This window comes from Rhinoraja longicauda, chromosome 8, assembly GCF_053455715.1.
Source record: "Rhinoraja longicauda isolate Sanriku21f chromosome 8, sRhiLon1.1, whole genome shotgun sequence".
Lineage (NCBI taxonomy): Eukaryota > Metazoa > Chordata > Chondrichthyes > Rajiformes > Arhynchobatidae > Rhinoraja > Rhinoraja longicauda.
Window position 1 is genome coordinate 42,485,148 of NC_135960.1, and position 21,557 is coordinate 42,506,704.

The following is a 21,557-nucleotide window of genomic DNA, read 5'->3' on the forward strand; positions in this document are numbered from 1 at the left end:
CTGTAAGGGGCCAACAGTTTTTACTTTGCATTTTATGCGTTTCTAATATCATCGGCCAGAACTATATTCCCTGATTGACCGCAAACCTAAGATCGCCTTTGAATTATATCTGCCTTCTCTGAATTTACTCAGAATTAGACGCTACATACGGAGCAGAAACAGGCCAACTAGACTGTTGCAATCTTTGTCCCCTCGCCTGTGCCATCAATCTTTTTTTCATCACCCACAACAGTATTCACTCATTTATTGTCCAGCCTCCGTTTAGATCTATCTAAATTATTTATCTCGACTATTGTTGCTGCGAGAGAGAGTTCAGTACTCGCATAATTTTTACGTTCTTTACAAGGTAGGGGAATAAAGATTTTCTTTGCCCGGGTTTTCAGAAGTGTTTAAATACAGAAATGTTTCTTCACTTTCAGATTATAGAGTCACACAGCACAGAAACAGGCCTTTCATCCCAGTTTGCCCGTGCCAATCGACAATAGAGATGCCCCATCTACACTAGCCCCACGTTTAACCCATATCCCCTAAACCTTTCCTATCCATAATCCTGCCCAAGTGCCTTTTAAATGTAATATTTTTTGTCTCAGCTACCTTCCCCGGCATCACATTCCATATACCCACCACCCTCTGTGTGCACCTATGTCCTCTGGTTCTTGATTCCCCGAATCTGGGCAAAATATTCTGTGCATCTGTCCTATTTATTCCCCTCATAACCTGATCACCTCTCATAAGATCCAATAAGATCACCTCTCATTTTCCTATGCTCCAAGGAATCCAGTCCTCGCCTGCTCTCCCTTTTGCTCAGACCCTCAAGTCCTGGCAATATCCTTGTCAATCTCTGCGTTCTTTCCACTTAGCAACATCTATATACTAAAACTCTCATTTGTTTGTTCCTGAACTACAGCCAAAACAGTACACGATAGCATGACAATTTTAGGCCCACCTTACTCACTGTCGTCCCTTTGGTGCTAATGGAAGTTTCATTGAAATCGGCGTTATATTTTTAAAGCTATTCACGTTTTAAAGTTTAAATCTATCTCCTAGGGAGGGAGGGGGAGGGGAGGAGGGATGGGAGAAAGGAGGGGGAAGGGAGGGGGTGGAGGAAGGGAGGGGGAGAGGAGAGGGTGCTGCACCAATGCAGGAGAGGTTTGGGCCCAACGGGCCCACTAGGTCTTCTTTACTATAACAGGGTGACCAAAACTTAGTCTTCTTTACTATAACAGGGTGAACAATAGCCTCGCCATTGGCTTGTACAGCTGCAACATAACATCCCAACTTCTATACTCAAAACCCTGACTGATAAAGGCCAATGAGCCGAACGTCTTCTTGACCACCCTCTCTCCCTGTGATGCCACTAGAAGGACATTTGGACAGATACCTGGATAGGAATGGCTTAGACAGATGCAGGCCAAGCACGGGTAAATGGGACTAGCTTGGATGGGGCATCTTAGTTGGCACGATCGTTGGACCAAAGGGCCTCTTTCCATGCTGTATGACTCTGGATTACAGTTGGTTGACCTGCAGGTTCAAAGTGTGCAAGAGCAGCACGTCACAGAAGGGACAACAGAGACAATTAGCAAAGAGGTGGCAATCTGCCTCTACTGCAATGGTCCACATTGCCAAGCTCTTAGAACTGAGGTGCAGAATCCCTTAGGGTCGCATTGAATAAGATAACACTTGTCAGATAGTCATTGGGTATAGATTGCCACCATATGCTTCACAACATGTGGAAAGGATGACAGAGTTTACCAGAGGGGTTTCAACTCTGCAAGCACACTCCCCACACACTTCTCCCAGAGCATGTTGCAAACTCCATATGCTGGAACAGTACAGGGCATGTGGCAGATTCGTGACTCTATAGGTTTTGTCAAGATTGGTGGGAATATTGACCAGGGTATCCCAAAGAGATGGGGCCTATACGGATAGGCAGGACAACATGTTGCTGTCCTTGGGCAGAGAGAATGACATAAGTAAATTACTGCAGGATTTGAAAATCTAAAATAAAAATGGAAAATTTTGAAAATACTGAGTGAGGGAAACAACAGGCAAATCAGCCAAAACACATTATTATTTTAGATATTTTTGAATTCCTTCATCTTTAGTTCTTTGATTTTTAAAGCAAATGCTGAAATTTCTCAAAAGATTTGCCCACCTCATCTATAGCTCTTGATAATCTGCCTCTACAGCAGTGATCCACATTTCTCCTGCAAAAATGCAAAGGGAAAACCAGTAGCGGAACCCTCATGGGCTCAGAAATATGGAGATCATAAAAAAACAGTAACTCAATCAACTGAGTAAAGCAATCTAACATGATAGGGAATGGAAGAGAAAGGCCATTAAGAATTTACAAAATTTTGATTGTGTTTTCGATTAGTGATTTTTAGAACACATAAAAACATTTTAAATTTAGGTCGTTTCATTACTCCATGATTGAGTGCCAATCTGCTTCAATACTGTGGAGGATGGTAAAAAATCTTGAAGGTCACAGTTTAGAGGTTGTTGCATGTGAATTATGGGTTACAGGATTAAGTGGGATATGGTTGTTGGGCCTATTGATCTATCTGAACTGATATGAAAATAGCACCCCTTGTGCAATGGGGAGCTTAAGGTACAGATGGTCGTCATCAGGCTCACCATCTTCTCCGTTATTAATGTTGATGCCTTAATCTAAATAGCTGTCATAGATGTCTTCATTGTTGACTTTTCTGTCCCATGTTCGTAGGACACAGCATACTACAATACTCCAGCTGGTGAATATCACAGTTGATCTCCAGATCTCCAGATCAATCAAATGACTTGAACGTTAACGTGAACATTCTGATGAGTTGCTTGATAATGCATCACAGGGCGGCACGGTAGCGCAGCGGTAGAGTTGCTGCTTTACAGCGAATGCAGCGCCGGAGACTCAGGTTCGATCCTGACTACGGGTGCTGCACTGTAAGGAGTTTGTACGTTCTCCCCGTGACCTGCGTGGGTTTTCTCCGAGATCTTCGGTTTCCTCCCACACTCCAAAGACGTACAGGTATGTAGGTTAATTGGCTGGGTAAATGTAAAAATTGTCCCTAGTGGGTGTAGGATAGTGTTAATGTACGGGGATCACTGGGCGGCACGGACTTGGAGGGCCGAAAAGGCCTGTTTCCGGCTGTATATATATGATATGATATGATATGCTGATCTGTAGCCCGCCTACTCTTGGATGGAGGTTCCCAGTGAAGTTCTTGGTCACAGATGAAGAGGATAGCCTTTGTCCCCAAGGAGCCAAATTAATCAATCCATTTTGATGAATTGTCTCTAGTCTGAATCGTGAGCTGTTTTTCTTCAAGTGCTGCCTGATCTGGTGAGTTTTGAGTTTTATTTTGAATTTCCAATGTCCATAGTATTTTGCTTTTGCAATCACCCTTTGCTGATGGTGCCAGACTGAAAATGATAGATATATTTTCCTGATAGAATAAGAGGGTATGATGGTAGTTTCCAGAAGTTATGTGCAGACCCACATTAATTTCTTTCTGTAGACTGCAAATATTCCTGTCTGGTTTGTAACTATGATCACAAGTGTTTAGAATCAGTAGCATTTGGCGGGAACACTCAGAGAACCAAATTTAATTCTTCACTCAGCCTACCTCTAATGCATAGAAACTATGTATCTGTTGGTCCTGGTAAGTAATTCAGTTATTTATCTTCCTGTTGTGGAGCGTGTTGTTCTCAGTAAAATGATCGACATATCTCCTGTTACATACTGGAAGAAGTTGGAAGAAATAGTGTTGATTCTGGCTATTGATCACCATATCCATATGCCAAAATGTTTCAGAGGAGACTATAAAGGGCAGCCACTATACCTGGAGTCTTCAAAAACACAAGAGAACAAAAAAACTGGTCTTGTTAGATAGGTATTATCTTGTATAATCATATACTCCGTGAGGCTCTCTCCTCAGCTTACGTTGATTCTGATCCTACTCTTTTTCATAGCCATCATCAATCTAACATTGTGCATCAGTGGCATTATTTGTCATGGTTAACTCCCTTTCTAGTTCCAGCAATTTCAAATAATACCCTAAATTATCAACAATTTGTAAACGCAAGAAGCCAAAGATCAACATTGAAATTTACAAGCAATAGCTTCCAATGACACTTGTGCAACCATACACTATTAAAGAATGTACCAAACCGCCTTTCGTACTTTTAGCTTGCAGTAACAAAATTACATTTTTTGCTATTAAACAGAACAATTTTTGAAAATATTGCCAGAAAAAAAACTTTGTTATAGGAGGGAGACCCAGCAGACTGGATAGAAAATTGGCTTCATGGAAGGAAGTAGAGGGTCATGGTGGAAGGTTATTTTTTGGACTGGAGGCCTGTGACTGATGGTGTGCTTAGGGATGTTTATCAGGGATCAGTGTTGGCTCACAATTCACCTCTGGCATATTGCGGCTTCTGTGTTACTATTTACAAAATGCATCACCAAGCTACTATGATAGCATTTCCCAAAACTGTGAATCCTTTCACCAACATATTCAAGGACTATACCGCAAGTTTCTTTTGAAGCAAGTCACCATCCTGACTTTGAAATATAGTGTCCTTCCCTCATAGGCACTGGTCTAAATCCCAGAATTTCCTGCCCAGGAGTGCAGCGATTCAAGAAAGTGCTCACCATCACTCAATGGCAATTAGAGATGAGCAATAAATGGTGGTCTTGGCAAAATAAGACCATTTTAGTGGTATTAGATTCTACTAGAAAGTCAGTGATATGTCTTCAGTCAATCTTTATATGAGATATGAATTAGCTGCGTATTTTCTCAAATATACTGCCAGAATCAATGGAACGTTTTCTGAATTAACCTTTTTACTTGCCAGCAACCAAAGCGATTAATTTTGAAAGAATACATTAAATACACAGCTTATTCTTTGCACAAATCTTTGACCAATCCTTTATTTTCTGGAACTTTTTTATTGTTTGTTTGCTTTATACAAAATGTAATTTTTTTTACGAGACTGAAGTTGAATCAGCTACTTGTTTACTTGTTCTTAGAGATAAGGGCAAAATCACGAGCTTCTTGGATAGGGTAAATCGTGGCTCTGGGATCTGCTTGTATTTTGAATCTTTCTCGCTCACTCTTTTATTCACTTCAGTCAGGATTGAAAGTAGGTCACATTTTCTGGGGAGACAAGAAGTTTAGTTTAGTTTAGAGATACAGTGCGGAAACAAGCTGTTCCCACACATTAACACTGCCCTATACCCCCTAGGGACAATTTTTACATTTACCAAGCCAATTAAACTACAAACCTGTACGTCTTTGGAGTGTGGGAGGAAACCGAAGATCTCGGAGAAAACCCATGCAGGTCATGGGGAGAACGTACAAACCCCGTACAAACAGCACCCGTGGTCAGGATCGAACCCGGGTCTCCGGCGCTGCATTCGCTGTGAGGCAGCAACTCTACCGCTGCGCCACTTACAACAACAGAGCATGTAATAGACTCAATGATGACAATGTTGACATACAGTATATTAAGAAGGATTTGGAAAGTCAATTATGTAAACATAATTAAGTGGTTAACTCAAAGTAAATGGGGATTCTCATGTGGAAGTGAATCAATATAATTGGGATATGTTAATGTTCAACTGGCTTGTATTTTACATAGAAACATAGAGAATAGGTGCAGGAGGAGGCCTTTCGGCCCTTCGAGCCAGCACCGCCATTCATTGTGATCATGGCTGATCGGCCCCAATCAATAACCCGTGCCCGCCTTCTCCCCGTATCCCTTGATTCCACTAGCCCCTAGAGCTCTATCTAACTCTCTCTTAAATCCATCCAGTGATTTGGCTTCCACTGCCCTCTGTGGCAGAGAATTCCACAAATTCACAACTCTCTGGGTGAAAAAGTTTTTTCTCACCTCAGTTTTAAATGGCCTCCCCTTTATTCTAAGACTGTGGCCCCTGGTTCTGGACTCGCCCAACATTGGGAACATTTTTCCTGCATCTAGCTTGACCAGTCCTTTTATAATTTTATATGTTTCTATAAGATCCCCTCTCATCCTTCTAAACTCCAGTGAATACAAGCCTAGTCTTTTCAATCTTTCCTCATATGTCAGTCCCGCCAGCTCAGGGATCAATCTTGTGAACCTATGCTGCACAGCCTCAATTACAAGGATGTCCTTCCTCAAATTAGGAGACCAAAACTGTACACAATATTCCAGATGTGGTCTCACCAGGGCCCTATACAACTACAGAACCTCTTTACTCCTATACTGAAATCCTCTTGTTATGAAGGCCAACATTCCATTAGCTTTCTTCACTGCCTGCTGTACCTGCACGCCAACTTTCAGTGACTGGTGTACAAGGACACCCAGGTCTTGCTGCACCTCCCCCTTACATAACCTAACTCCATTGAGATAATAATCTGCCTACTTGTTTTTGCTGCCAAAGTGGATAACTTCACATTTATCTATATTATACTGCATCTGCCACCCATCTGCCCACACACTCAACCTGTCCAGGTCACCCTGCAACCTCCTAACATCCTCTTCACACTTTACACTGCCACCCAGCTTTGTGTCATCTGCAAACTTGCTAGTGTTGCTTCTAATTCCCTCTTCCAAATCATTAATATATATGGTAAACAGTTGCGGCCTCAACACCGAGCCTTGCGGCACTCCACTCGCCACTGCCTGCCATTCTGAAAAGGACCCGTTTACTCCTACTCTTTGCTTCCTATCTGCCAACCAATTTTCTATGCATGTCAACACCCTACCCCTAATACCATGTGCTCTAATTTTAGTCACCAATCCTTTCTTGAAAAGTGGGATAACATTAGCTATTCTCCAATCCACAGGAACTGATCCTATTCTATTGAACATTGGAAAATGATCACCAATGCGTCCACTATTTCTAGAGCCACCTCCCTGAGGACCCGGGGATGCAGACCATCAGGCCCAGGGGATTTATCATCCTTCACTCCCATTAGCCTACCCAATACTATTTCTCGCCTAATGAAAATTTCTTTCAGTTCCTCTACCCCCCTAGATCCTCTGTCCTCCAGTACATCTGGGAGATTGTTTGTGTCTTCCTTAGTGAAGACAGACCCGAAGTACCTGTTCAACTCTTCTGCCATTTCCTTGTTACCCATAATAATTCACCTGTGTCTGCCTTCAAGGGACCCACATTTGACTTTGCTACTCTTTTTCTCTTAACATATCTAAAGAAGCTTTTACTATCCTTCTTTATATTCTTGGCCAGTTTCCCCTCGTACTTCATCTTTTCAGCCCCTATTGCCCGTTTTGTTACCTTCTGTTGTCCTATGAAAGTTTCCCAATCCTCTGGCTTCCGGCTACTCTTTGCTGTGTTATACATACTCTTTAGTTTTATTCCATCCCTAACTTCCCTTGTCAGCCACGGTTGCCTCCTACTCCCCTTAAAATCTTTCTTCCTTTTTGGAATGAAATGATCCTGCGTCTTCCGGATTATGCCCAGAAATTCCTGCTGTTCCACCGTCAATCCTGCTAAGATCCCTTTCCAGTCTACCTTGGCCTGCAACACTGACACTTCCGATTTAACCTTCTCCTTCTCAAATTGCAGATTAAAACTAATCATATTATGATCACTACCTCAAAGCGGTTCCTTTACCTCGTACAATGGATTACATTTACCTTTTGAACAATGGATTACAAATTTAAAATGTTTTATTGCAATTAATTATTAGAAAGTAAGGATCCAAGCAATATACTGCGCTTGCTGAAAAGCAGAAATTTAAAAAAAATACAGTAGGTAAGATAGTATCCACAGAGAAGGAATGCATCAGAGACCTCTGTAAGTACGAGAATTTGGAAAAAGCACAGGCCGGAGTTATATCAAATACATCAGTCTGAAACACCAAAGCAAAATTGATGTATATATTTTAAATGGAAATATTCAAAGTAGGACAATATTCGCATAAAATGCACTGAAAATGGCAGGAAGCCTGTCAGCAGATGAAAAGGATGCTGTTGAAAGTACCTTGGACTAAGTTGGCCTGGGACACTTTGATGGAAAAAGTCACAAGCAGAATATTTGAGCTTATACATCACCAATAGCCACTTGGGGAACAATGGGGGGCACTGATATCCATGGAACTGAGTGCCAAAATTGAGCCCGTAACGTAAGCAGTAGAAAAAAAGAGTACTTACTTGCAGCAATATTCTTCCAAACAGGCACACAGTGTTTGAATGAACCAAGAGCCTTTTTGTGTCCTATATGAGACACACTTAGGAACTGTAGATATTCCGAACAAAAAATCACTGTCCTCAGGTACTGATGCATCTGTTTCGAGGTCAGAGTCGCTGCCAGTGACGAAGCAGGCTTTTTGTGGACTTGTACCTTGACAAGCTTGAATGAAGAAAATCTTGGGTTTTCGCAGTAGTGAGGGACACTGGGACCCTGAAAACACGGATCTTATGGAGCTGATTTTAAGATGTTTTCCATCAGTTCCCACAATTACACCTTCTTCACCATGAGATAGGATGCAACACACAAAACAATCCATGGCACTATGATCAGACTTCTGATATGTTTCCAATATTCTCTCCATTTCTTTCGCAGTCAAGTTATCGTACCTGCACACATAAAACCCCAAGTCTTCAAATACTTTTTTCAATGTATCTGTAAAGAAATGAAAAACGCATCCATTATTTTTATTAGAGAGTTGCAAGTATATTTTGTTTTTAGCTCCCAATCTCCACTGCTCCTTTTCTGGAAATATGGGCCTTCGCCAGCTTGGGGCTCTTTCAGTTTTGTATTCCCCAGTTCCTCTCTATAACTTCTAATGGTTAATAGTTTTAAGACTTGGGAGTAATCTGTTTGTGTCAGTATTGTCTGTGCCAGTATTTTCTGTCTTTTCCCAAACTATTCTAAATAATTTTTAAAATGTTGAACCACTTTGTTTGTAATATAATAGGTAAAATCATCTTGATAAATGCAAATAGTTTTGATGTAAACTACCAGCATATACTTGTGAAAATGGAAGCAAGTTCGGAATATCAGACAATACATGTAGGGTGTAGAAGCCAGCATTCTGCCAGAAATTCCGTGCAGAATCCAGCAATGAAAAGAGATTCCCTGACACATATTCTTTAACATTTATGGAATGCTTCCCAAATTTGCACATAACCCTTGTGCAGGGCTGGCTGCCTTTTAGAGGCAGAGACTCCTAGAAATCCCTTCAATGTTGTGGAGGTCAGAATCCATGACAGACTGGGCAGTGTTCACCACTTTTGCAGTCTTCTCCATTCCTGGACATTCAAGTTGCCAAACCAGGCTATGATGCAACCAGTCAATATGCTCTCTACTGTACACCTGTAGAAGTTCAAGAGACTCCTCTCTGGCATACTGAATCTCCGCAATCTACTCAGGAAGTAGAGGCATTGATTGGCTTTCATTATAATTGCATCAGTGTGCTGGGTCCAGGAAAGATCTTCAGAGATATGCAAGCTCAGGAATTTGAAGCTTTTGACTCTCTCCACCATTGTCTCGTCTATATAGACAGGTTTGTGGGTCCTCATCCTTCCTCTTCCAAAGTCCACAATCATTTCCTTGGTCTTGCTGACATTGAGAGCCAGGTTGTTGTGCTGGCATCATTTGGTCAGTCGATCGATCACCCTTCGAAATTCTAAGCCATTATCATCTGTAATTCGTCCGTCAATTATGGTGTTGTAGGCGAAATTGAATATGGAATTTGCACTGTGTCCGGCTACACAGCCATGAGTGTAGAGCAGGGGCTGATGATGCAGCCTTGAGGATCTAGGGTACTGTCCCATTCACCTCTATCACAATGGTTCAATGATGCTTTGTCACATGCAACTACACAGTGAATCTCTTTTTGTACATTTACACATGCTTTGGCACCATTTCCAAAGTTCAGTTCGCCTGTGCACTCAGTCTCCCAGAGCAGTTCCTGATCCAGGGTAAGCCCCAGGCTACTGCAGGGCCTTCGTCCCCTTCGACCGATTGGCCCACAAACTGACGTCCCTGTCCTCGCCCGGCCACCTTTGTGTCCTGGAGGTGCCTCCTGCTTCCGACCTTGAAGGGGCTGGAGGCATTTGGTTCTCCCTTAACTGGCCCTTGCTCCTCTCGTCTGACGACTCCAGTGGCTCCCTCCCAAAACCACAGTCCACCAAGCTTTTCAAGTCTTCCTTCAGAGGAGTTCCACCGTCCGCCGAACCTTTGGGTCTTCTGGGTGGGCGTTGGGGCTGCAGCATCTTGGGAAAGCCTCTGCCACACAGCACCTCTGGAAGGCCTCTGATTGGTGGACCCATTGAGGATATTGGACTTTGTCTATGGAAATCTTAAGGATAGCGGAGTCAGAGGGTATGGGGAGAAGGCAGGAACGGGGTACTGATTGAGAATGATCAGCCATGATCACATTGAATAGTGGTGCTGGTTCAAAGGGCCGAATGGCCTACTCCTGCATCTATTGTCTATTGAAATGATGCTGTATAATGCTATCTATATTCTGCATTCTGTATCTTCCCCTTTGTTCTTTCTATTGTATCTGAGTTTGCATACAAAACAAAGCTTTTCACTGTACCTCAGTACACATGACAATAATAAACCTAAACCTAAAATCTTCTGCCCGATTGGATGCAACTGGATATAATTCCACTGTTTGCAGGTGTCACAAAACTCAAAATGTGTAATACGTGAGAAGGCTGTTAACAAATCTCATCTTCAGTGTGTAAACTGGTAAGAGGTGATAATGTCAATAAGCTTTGGAAGCAAGAATGAGAAGACTCATGAGAAACCCATGGTATACTCTTGAATCAGTGCAGAGCATAAAATAGCACCAAACAGAATGAAAAGCACATTTGAAAATAAGCTCAAATCCATAGGCAAAACATAACAGCAAATAAAATACATGCAGCATCTCACTGAAAAGCTAAGAGGTTCTTTCAGAATCTTAAAAAAATTACCTGCATCATGATCTGTGCCATTTCTTTCGCGGAATTTTGTACTGGGAAACAATTTGTTGTTTAATATTAAACAGATTCCAAGTGGTGTACTGTCCATTTTGTATTCTTCAATAGGCTGTTGAAACATTTAATTCAACATGAAAAACAATTCAGGCAATGTGATCTGTTCCCGAGATGAGGCTTTCCAATCGAGGATATCCGAGACATCCTGTTTCTTCACAACATGTGGTGACACCACCCCCTCCCCGTAGTTGAGGATGGACCACTCACTTATCTCTGTTTTCCGTGGTTCTGCTCTCACTGACCCCCCTCCCCTACCAGGTGGAATAAGGATGGTGTTCCCATGGCCTTCACCTTTCACCCCACTTATGCGATCTTTGACTTCCTTTGTTGCCTTGGTGGCCTCATTCTCCCTTTAGTATGTTTAGGATGAAAAGTCCTGTGTCTTCCGAATTACACCTTTTAACTCTTGCCATTGCTGCTTTACCGTCATTCCTGCCTGGGTCCACTTCCAATCAACTTTAGCCAGCTCCGCCATCATGCGACTTTAAATTCTCCCTCTCAAAATACCCACAGGATTCTACATCTTCTGATGCTATGTTGTTTCTTGCTACGGATTGGATTTAATTCCTTACCAACAGACCCACCTGCCTGTGTTTTCGATGGGATGTGACTGTGGATGTTCAGCTCCCAGCTCTGATCCTCATTCAGCCTCAACTTTGTGATGCCCACAGTCATACCAATCAACTTCTAACCGCCCAATGCGCTCATCCACCTTGTTTTGGAAAATGTGTACATTTAAATATAACACCTTCAGTTCTGTGTTCTCCATCCCTCTCAATAAAATGGTCATGGGTCCCCATTAGACTCCCATCCCAATCTAAACCCTGTCATGTTTCTTGTTCTGAAGACTTCAGTAATCTCTCCGGCGCTCTCCTTCCCTTTAACTTAATACCTTTCCAATCTGCTGATCCCAGCCCCCCACTATTTAGTTTAAAGCCCTGTCTACAGCTCTAGTTATGCAATTTGCCAGGACCCTGGTTCCCAACATAGTTCAGGTGGGATCCATCCCATTGGAACTGCTCCCTCCTTTCACAATACTAATGCCAATTGTCCCACAAATTCGAACCCACTTCTCCCACACCAATCTTTAAGCCACGCACAACTCTCTAATCTCATTGATCTATGGCAATTTGCTCATGGCTCAGGTAGCAATCCAGAGATTTTTTCCTTTTTGGTTCTGCCTTTTAATTTAGTTCCTTGATGCTCAAATTCCCTCAGCAGGACCTCTTTCCTTGTTTCACCTCTTGTCCTTTGTACCACAAAAACTGGATCATTCCCCTCCCACTCTAAATTATTCTCCAGTCAGCTGAGATGTCCTGAACCCAGGCACCAGGCAGGCAACACAATTCTCTAAATTGTGTCTGTTACCCTGAGTATACTATCCTCAATGACAACTACGTGTCCCTTTTCTCCCTCCTCTTGAATGATTCATGGTTCCCTGATCTATGGTTCCATGGTTAAGTTGCTCATCCTGCCGACCACCCCTACTATCATCTGCACAGGGAGCAAGACTCTTAGACCTGTTAGAAGAGCTCAAGGGCTGAGGCTCCTCCAACACTGCTTCTCAGATCCCCCTACCTGCCTCACTCACAGCCACACCCTCTTCCTCCTGAACACGCACCGAATTGGAAGAAGTTTAATCAAACAGGTATGACTGACTCCAGGTATACAGAGTCCAGGAAATTTGCCCCTTCCTTGATGTGCTGCAGTGTTTGAAATTCAGATTCCAGGTCATCAATTTTGAACCTGAATTCAAAAAGCAACCAACACTTGCTGCAGATGTGGTCTGCAGAACCACAATAGGGTCCACCAGCTCCCACATGATACAACTACAGCACATCACATAATCCTGCATCTCTACTTTATTTATTCTGAACAGCTTTTTAAATTCCCCGCAGCTGCTCCTCCACCTCTGGGCTTGAAACTGACTCGCTTGCTAGCTCAGCACTCCTTTCCTCAGCCCTTCTCACCTGAGCCTCGTGAGCCAAATCCTCCTCAGTTCTGCACTTGGGTTCAACACAGTACTCAACAAGGCCTCTCTAACAACATGACCGCTCCCGATAGGATGCTCTGTTATACCTTCCTTCCCTTTTATTGGTTCATTTGTCTCTTCCTTAGACAATCAGAAGCGAGAGTGCTACCACTGAGCCACTTTAGGCAAGCCACAAGAGGGAGATGTGTATTTGGGTCCAAACCCCTGAAAGCGATGAAGGATGGAAATTGCCAGACAATATTTTGTGTTAACTCTCATATGTCTGGATTCTGTTTTCACGAAACAGACTGCATGTGCTCTCTATGATTCATGCTATTTGCCTCAGATAAAACACTTTGGAACGTTTAGCAAAAGCAAACATACAGAATCTCCCAAATAAGGGCTGGAGTACTCTTGGAAGTTCAACTACTCTTTATGTGCACAATGTATGCACACAATGGAATGCCATTAGGTTTTCTGACGTTGGTCTAGATTTTGCTATTGTATCTATTAGGCTGTTAGCTTGCTTCGTGATTCCAAGGCAAATGAGAGTGATCCCAATGTCCAGGACTGTTTGTACACCCAGGCAATTCTCAAGAAAAGCAAACAATCAACATTTGTAAAGCAAACAACTGCATATTTTGGAAATCTAAAATAAAAACGAAGAATCTGGTAATATTGAGCTGGTCAGGCAGCATCTGTGGTGTGGAGTGCAGCAATTTAACAGATGCTACCTACTGAATATTTCTAGCATTCTGTTTTCACCTCCAAAGGAACAGACATCTTGCTCCATCCTAGCGCAGACCTGCCTTCCTCAGAAATTGAATTTCTATGTTGGCCAGACAGGTTTAATTTTCCATTGTTCAAGCTTTTACATTTAAACAAATTATGTGCCAAAGTAACCTTCTTTATGGAGCTGTGCAGTAATAATAACTTTAAGATGCTGTCTTTATGCTCTTCAGAAGTGAGAGACTCCTGCTGGGGTATGTTTGCAGAGATGTCAACCTCCCCACAATACCTTACCTCAATGGTCTTTTATCATTTTCCCTCTCTTGCCTGCAGTTATGAAGTCCCCTCTCATGAAACAGTGCAGCATAGATCACAAATTTAATTCATGAGGGAAGCTTAGAATAAATAGGTACTTTTGAGAAACTTTCACGTTTTTTCCTGTGGCCTCATCCTTCTGCATGTTTTTTTGACTTGCCTTGTTTGATCTTGTACGGATGGAAAGACTTTGCAAAGTGACAGCCGTAACATCTGACGAGGAAGCTGTTGAGGTGTCTACTGAGTAACACAGAGAGAACAAAAACAGAATGTGATACCAAAGGAAATTAGATTTCATATAACACAATGCTCTAACAGTTTTCAAATGAAACAAAGAGCAGGGAGTGGAGTTTTGAGAACACTTGCTTTTTAAAATTTCCTTTGCAGTGGCCATTCTGCACCCTCCGAATCTGAGTACACGGTAAGTTAGATTCAGTATAAAGCTCAATTAAGGCAAGGCATGTGGACTAAGGCCTGACATTGGCTTTGATCTGAGGGTCTCATTCTGAAAACATGAGAGTTGGATCCAAAAATTGAGGCTGGACATGAAGTGGCCCCTGGAGATCATCAGACATTGGGGAGAGTGATGTTCTCATCTTGGCTCTTCACCTGCAACCTCCATACCCCTCCTCCTGGTCACCACATGTGCAGGGCCTCAAGGGTAACTGGGCCAAGACATCACTGGCATCTCCATTTAATGAGATGTAGCTGCCCTGGGTATTTACAGTTTGGAATTATACAAAAATAACCATCCTGTACCAACATCAAATGGAATGGCCAGTATTCCTTTTGAATATTTGAAATCCCCTAAGGGGCCATTAGCAATCTGAGTGCTGGATAAAATGAAGAGTCGAATGGACCTGTGGATTAGGCAACTTTGTGAAAGAGTGACACAATGCTGATGAAATGACAGGTCAAGTGTGCAAATGCCTGTGCATTATATTATGTGTTGATATCTGGAAAAAAGAGTAATTAGGGAGAGAATATGTTCCCTTAAAGATCATCAAGATTGTCCATGTATGGAGGCACAGGAGTTGGACGAGGTAGTAAATTAATATTTCTTGTTGTATTTATCATGGCGAAAGGCATGGATGCTATGGAACTTGGGGAAGTTAATAGTGATGTGTGGAAGAGAGTCAATATTTCAGAAATAGGTGTGCTATACAAAGCATGCCATTAAACTGTAAAGGGTGCAAAAGAGATTTACGACGTTGTCACAATGTCTGGAGGATTTAAGTAACTAGGAGAGGCTTGAGGCTTGATAGGCTGAATCATTTTACGCTGGAGCATAGGACGCTGAGAGATGATCTTGCAGAGGTATATAAAATCATGAGGGGCATAGATAAGGTGAATAGCCACAGTTTATACCCCAATCTAAAACTAGAGAGCATATGTTTAAGGTAAAAGGTGAAATATTTAAAAGGTACTTTAGGAGCAACCTTTTCACACAGAGGAAGGCATCTGTATGGATTGAACTGCCAGAGGAAGTAATAGGGGGTACATCTGTTGCATTTAAAAGACACTTGGACAGGTACATGGATGGAAAAGATTTGGAGGGATATGGGCCAGGTGTAGAAAAGTGGCACTAGCTCAGTTCAGTAATTTCATCAATATCGACAAGTTGGGCCAAAAGACCTGTTTCATTGCCATATGACTCCATGACTTAATAGGTCTACCTTTGGTGAGAACAGTGGTTTGAGAAGTGATGAATACCTTATTCTTTGTAATTTTGGATGGATCCAAAATATGAAGAATGGGATTTCAGTTGAAAACGTTGTCATTTAATTCTGAGCTGGAAGCATTTGCTGTGAAAACTTAAGCTGTGAAAGTGAATCCTGATGGAAAATCAGGAACCCTGATCAAAAATATGGAGGGAAACGAAAATATGAAGGCAACGAAGGTAAACAGGACAGACAGAAATCTCCTTTAGCAGATTTTCATCTTCTTCAGAGTCTGCATTCATGGAATATAAGTGATGGATTCAAAAGAAAACAGAAGCAAAATACTGTGGCTGCTGGAAATTTGAAATAAAACCAAAAGCGTCAGAAACACCACCAGACAGCATCTTTTGAGAGAGAACATTTCAGCTCGATGAATTACACCAATAAAAATGAACTTTCCAAATGCTCATTACAATCTCAGAGCTCTACAGAACGTGCAGACTGGGGTGAGTGCAGACTCTGGCACAATGGTCCTCTCCAGGGTTTACTTTCTAGTTTCAGGTATGAATTGCAGTTTGGATATTGGAAGCAACTGATTTACACCTGTAAATATTAGTGCATAGGGAGAGGAAAGATGATCGATGTGGAAAATAAATTTCTTTCTATTTTCACTCACTTTGCTCTGCAGATGAACATTCTTCTCCCTGGAAATTTGTATTTTCAGCTGTTGGGTCATCCACCTGTGAAATAGAAAGCAATGTGATTATATGTTTTGTATCAATCTGTTTTTCTCTTCTCATATCATATCATATATATACAGCCGGAAACAGGCCTTTTCGGCCCACCAAGTCCGTGCCGCCCAGCGATCCCCGTACATTAACGTTATCCTACACCCACTAGGGACAATTTTTACATTTACCCAGCCAATTAACCTACATACCTGTACGTCTTTGGAGTGTGGGAGGAAACCGAAGATCTCGGAGAAAACCCACGCAGGTCACGGGGAGAACGTACAAACTCCTTACAGTGCAGCACCCGTAGTCAGGATCGAACCTGAGTCTCCGGCGCTGCATTCGCTGTAAAGCAGCAACTCTACCGCTGCCCTACCTTTTGAAGATTCAATCCACGCAATGAGCCTCCATGCTAAATATTTGATCATGAATATCGCACTATTGTGCTGGAGTTATTGTAAAGTAACTGCCTCTTTTCTGCATCCATACCCATTCACAGCTGTTCAATAAGAGTACTTACTGGTCGTTTTCTATTAAGTGGGTGACGTTTTGGGTCGAGACCCTAGTTTTTTTGCTCTGCAGTGCTGATTTATTGTTTTAAGCCTTTTTAAAATTGATACTTCTGTCAATTTGATTTAATTAATAACCTACAGTATCTTCCTATTCCACATATCAACAGACCAATGGCTTTGTACTTCACTTAAATAGAAGTTTAGGGACTGGGCTCCCATTTTAATTCAGAATATGTATGTGTCCTCGGGTTTGGTAACCAGCCATCCAAAATCCTTTCCTCCCACCCTTGCAATCTGAAGAAGACCTGTTGAATTATTCCAGCATTTTGTGTCTTTCCATCCAAATTCCATGTTTTATTTGAGTTCAGTATCTCTACTACAAATGTGGTTAACTATTAACTGTAGAAACTGGTATGAAGGGCTCACAGTACAGAACACCAAAACATAACTAAATAGTATTAAAATGAACTAGTAATGAGGGACACAAGAATTGTTAAAGTAGTTTCTTTGTTGATATCAACAGGTTAAAAAAAAAGAGTAAAACACCCAGAAATAGGCAATTAAGAAGCCTGCAGCTTGGGAAGTCAAGGTAGTAATCAAATTACTTCTGATATTGTCTTTCAATAATTTTTCAGAAAATAGGAGGAGTAGGCCATTCAGCTTGCTCCACCTTTCAATATGAATGTGGCAAATTATCCACTGCAGGACCATATTCTTGCCTTCTCTCCATACTTCTTGATCCCTATAGTTAAGTTTAGTTTAGAGATACAGCATGGAAATAGGCCCTTTGGCCCACCAAGTCCACGCCGACTTGCGATCCCCGCATACTATCCTGCACACTAGGGACAATTCACTTTGGATTGTGGGAGGAAACCGGAGATCCCGGAGAAAACCCACGCAGGTCAGGGGAAAACGTACAAACTCCATATAGACAAGCACCCCTTGTCAGGTTTGAACCCGGGTATCTGGCACTGTAAGGCTGCAACTCTACCGCTGAGCTACTGTGCCGCCCGCATTGACAAAATATACACCTCCTTCTTCAAAATATATTCTCACATGGCCTCCACTGTTGTCTCAATAAAATTTGAACAGTGAAATTCAAACTGGAAATAAGCAATCTCTATCAAAAGAATGCTGTATTCATAAGGATTGGTGCAACATATAGAACATTGCTGGTCATAACCAAAGCTTTTGGGTGTTTTTCCTTATCAAATTAGTTAAAGCCCAGTATATTTTTTCTCTCCTTTCATATCCTGATTGATACAGTAGAGGAAGGTAGTGAGTGAAAACGACAATATTCAATCTAATATCTGATAGATGTATGAATTCTTATATTCTTACAATAGATGGAGTTTGCCGAACCTCTTGGTGAGTGTTGGTTCCTGATGAAATAATTGGCCTGGCATCAACCTCAGCAGGGCATCTGATCTTTTGGTCCGTATCTTGGGTACATATTTTAAGTCCTTGTTTCTCCCCGCTTTCTTGAAGTGAACGTGCAACTTAAAGAAAAATAGTAATCATTTCATTAATGGCAGGTTCTGATTTCTTCTCATGCCATTTAAAAAAAAGTTATGATGGCTATATTGTGCAGATCATTACAAATGAAACTGTGGGTCACGGATTTGCTAACTAAATCTCAACTTGTTCATTGGTGGTCTCTTGTTTTTGTTAGTTGTTGCAAAACAGCTGTGGGAGCAAAACCACAGCCAAAAATTGCCAACATTTTCAAAGATAAATGCAATATCATTCATAGAGACTATGTGGACAAATATGTGATGGTATGCCATGTAATCAGGCTTCATGAGGTCAGCAGTACATGATCAAACTTCCACAAGCTACAATGCAGATTTGGCAACTTTTACAGAGTGACCATGGTGGTGGGCCAAGACAAAAGGAGCAGAACATACAATAGGGCACCACCAAGTTGGAAAAGGTTAAATAGAAGATGAGGCATATTCGTAACCTAAAGCAAGTTATTGCCAAGTTTATAGTTTTACAATACTTTTTTTTCTTTTGAGGAATGGGGAGAAGAGAAGAAGTCTGTCTTAAGGCACTGGGAAAGAATAGGTATGTAAAATCAGGTGACGATTAGTGATTTAATGACAATGTAAGACCACAGGTTGAATTTAAAGACACAAAATAGTTGTATGGTATCAGCCATCATAAGAGGAGGAGAATGATCCCTAACAGTAAGCCTTCCCTCAGCACAGAAATTGTATTCAAATCTGATGATGGCAATTGAGTCTCAGTGACATTCAGGATCTCATGCACATGTACGGTATAAAATGTGACTTGGCTTCCCTGTTGGACAAAAACCTTTTTAAGCTGGACAGGTTGCAACTGTATCAATACAAATCCAACATCCTTGTAGAGCTGTCATGGGATATTTAACCAATTTGGCAGGATATGGAAGACAATGTAGTTGTACAGTTGGGGAAGGTGCAATAAATATAAAAGGAAAATTAAGTCAGCTCAGACACGTTATAAGAGGAGGTGGCATTGAAATTTTGATTAGGGAGTTCATTATCCGAATAATGAGGGAGGCTATCCGAGAAAACCCTTCTAACAAAAGCATATAGATGGAGCCAAAGAACAAAAATGGGTAATCATTTTATTGAGGGTGTACTCTGGGCCTCCTAACAGTCAAGAGGAGATAGATGAGGAGATGCACAAACAAACTGCATTGCAATGCAAGACTAATAGAATTCTAATAGTACTTCCCAATTATACAACCACTTTGTCTTCCATATCCCTGCCAAATTGGTTAAATACTCCATGATAGCTCTACGAGGATGTTGGATTCGTTCCGGTACAGTTGCAACCTGTCCAGCTTGAATAGGTATTTATCTAACTTGTAAAGCCAAGTCACATTTTATACCATAAATGTGCATCAGATCCTGAATGCCACTGGGACTCTATTACTATCATCAGTATGAACTGGGATTGCTTTAGGCTGGGCAGCACAGTGACCCTTCGGTAGAGTTGCTGCCTTACAGCGCCATTGACCCAGGTTCGATCCTGATATGGTGCTGTCTGTATAGAGTTTGTACATTCTTCCCGTGACCTGCGTGGGTTTTCTCCGAAATCTCCAGCTTCCTCCCACACTCCAAAAATGTACAGGTTTGTAGGTTAATTGGCTTGGTATAATTGAAAATTGTTCCAAGTGTGCTGGATAGTGTTAGTCTGCGAGGATCGCTGGTTGGTGCGGACTCAGTGGGCAGAAGGGCTTGTTTCCACGATGTATCTCTAAACTAAACTAAACTAAAGACAGCAAATAGAGTCATAGAGTAATACAGTGTGGAAACAGGCCCTTCGGCCCAACTTGCCCACACCGGTCAACATGTCCCAGCTACACTAGTTCCACCTACCTGTGCTTGGTCCATATCCCTCCAAACCTGTCCTATCCATGTACCTGTCTAACTGTTTCTTAAACTTTAATATAGTCCCAGGCTCAACTACCTCCTCTGGCAGCTTGTTCCATAGACCCACCACCCTTTGTGTGAAAAAGTGACCCCTCAGATTCCTATTAAATCTTTTCCCCTTCACCTTGAACCTATGTCCTCTGGTCCTCGATTCCCCAACTCTGGGCAAGAGATTCTGTGCATCTACCCGATCTATTCCTCTCATGATTTTATACATCTCTATAAGATCATCCCTCATCCTCCTGTGCTTCAAGGAATAGAGACCTAGCCTACTCAACCTCTCCCTATAGCTCAGACCCTCTAGTCTTGGAAACATTCTCGTAAATCTTCTCTGAACCCTTTCAAGCTTGGCAATATCTTTCCTATAACTTGGTGTCCAGAACGGAACACAATATTCTAAATACGGTCTCACCAACATCATATACAACTGCAGCATGACCTCCCAACTTCTGTACTCAATATTCTGACTGATGAAGGCCAATGTGCCAAAAGTCTTTTTGACCACCTTATCTACCTGAGTCTCGACCTTCAAGGAACCATGCACCTGCACTCCGAGAAATGTAATATCTTTATTCAAGAAGGGCGGCACAGTGGACTCAAGGGCTTGAGCTATGGGGAAAAGTTGAACAGGATAGGACTTCTCCTTGGAAAGTAGGATACTGATGGGTATCCTTATGGAGGTGAATAAAATCACCAGCAGCAAATGCACACGGCCGTTTCCCCAGGGTTGGAGAATCAAGAACTATAAGACATAGGCTTAAAGTGAGAGGGGAAAGATTTAATAGCAACCTAAGAGGCACTTTTATCCACACAGAGGGTGGTATGTATATGGAACAAGCTGCCAGGGGAAGTGGTTGAGGCAGGCACAATAATAACATTTAAAAGACATTAGGACAGTTAGATGGATAGGAAAGATTTAGATAGATATGGGTCATATGCAGACAACTAGTTCAGAGGGGCATCTTGGTTGGCGTGGATGAATTGGGCTGAAGGACCATGCTGGGTGACTCTGATTCTAATTGCACCATCAATACAGGAGAATAGGGCCCATTAAGAGTGGGAGACTCAAAACTTTACAAATGAGCATACAATGGAAGCTCAAGAGGTTCACTGTGCCTGACAACTTTTGGAATGGATTGACATTAGTTATTATTAACAAGAACATGGCTTCATACTGAACAGTTGATTCCTTTTTTCTCCACATAGGTCTCAGA

At 42.0% G+C, this 21,557-nt stretch overlaps 1 protein-coding gene across 2 annotated transcripts in view; it reads right to left on the minus strand.

The window, feature by feature from the left end:
• Positions 1–4,961: 4,961 nt before the first annotated feature.
• Positions 4,962–21,557, minus strand: part of LOC144596269 (caspase-8-like) — a 32,527-nt gene continuing 15,931 nt past the window's right edge. The window contains exons 5-10 of one of the 2 annotated variants that reach the window (XM_078404492.1): positions 18,263–18,420; positions 16,355–16,418; positions 14,178–14,254; positions 10,939–11,053; positions 8,161–8,632; positions 4,962–5,156 (exon numbers count right to left, since the gene is read on the minus strand). In XM_078404492.1, the coding sequence (XP_078260618.1) occupies positions 4,985–5,156; positions 8,161–8,632; positions 10,939–11,053; positions 14,178–14,254; positions 16,355–16,418; positions 18,263–18,420 (1,058 nt within the window). In that variant the 3' untranslated portion in view covers positions 4,962–4,984. Of the gene's footprint in view, positions 5,157–8,160; positions 8,633–10,938; positions 11,054–14,177; positions 14,258–16,354; positions 16,419–18,262; positions 18,421–21,557 lie in introns of both variants that reach the window. The other variant, XM_078404491.1, reaches the window with a different exon arrangement.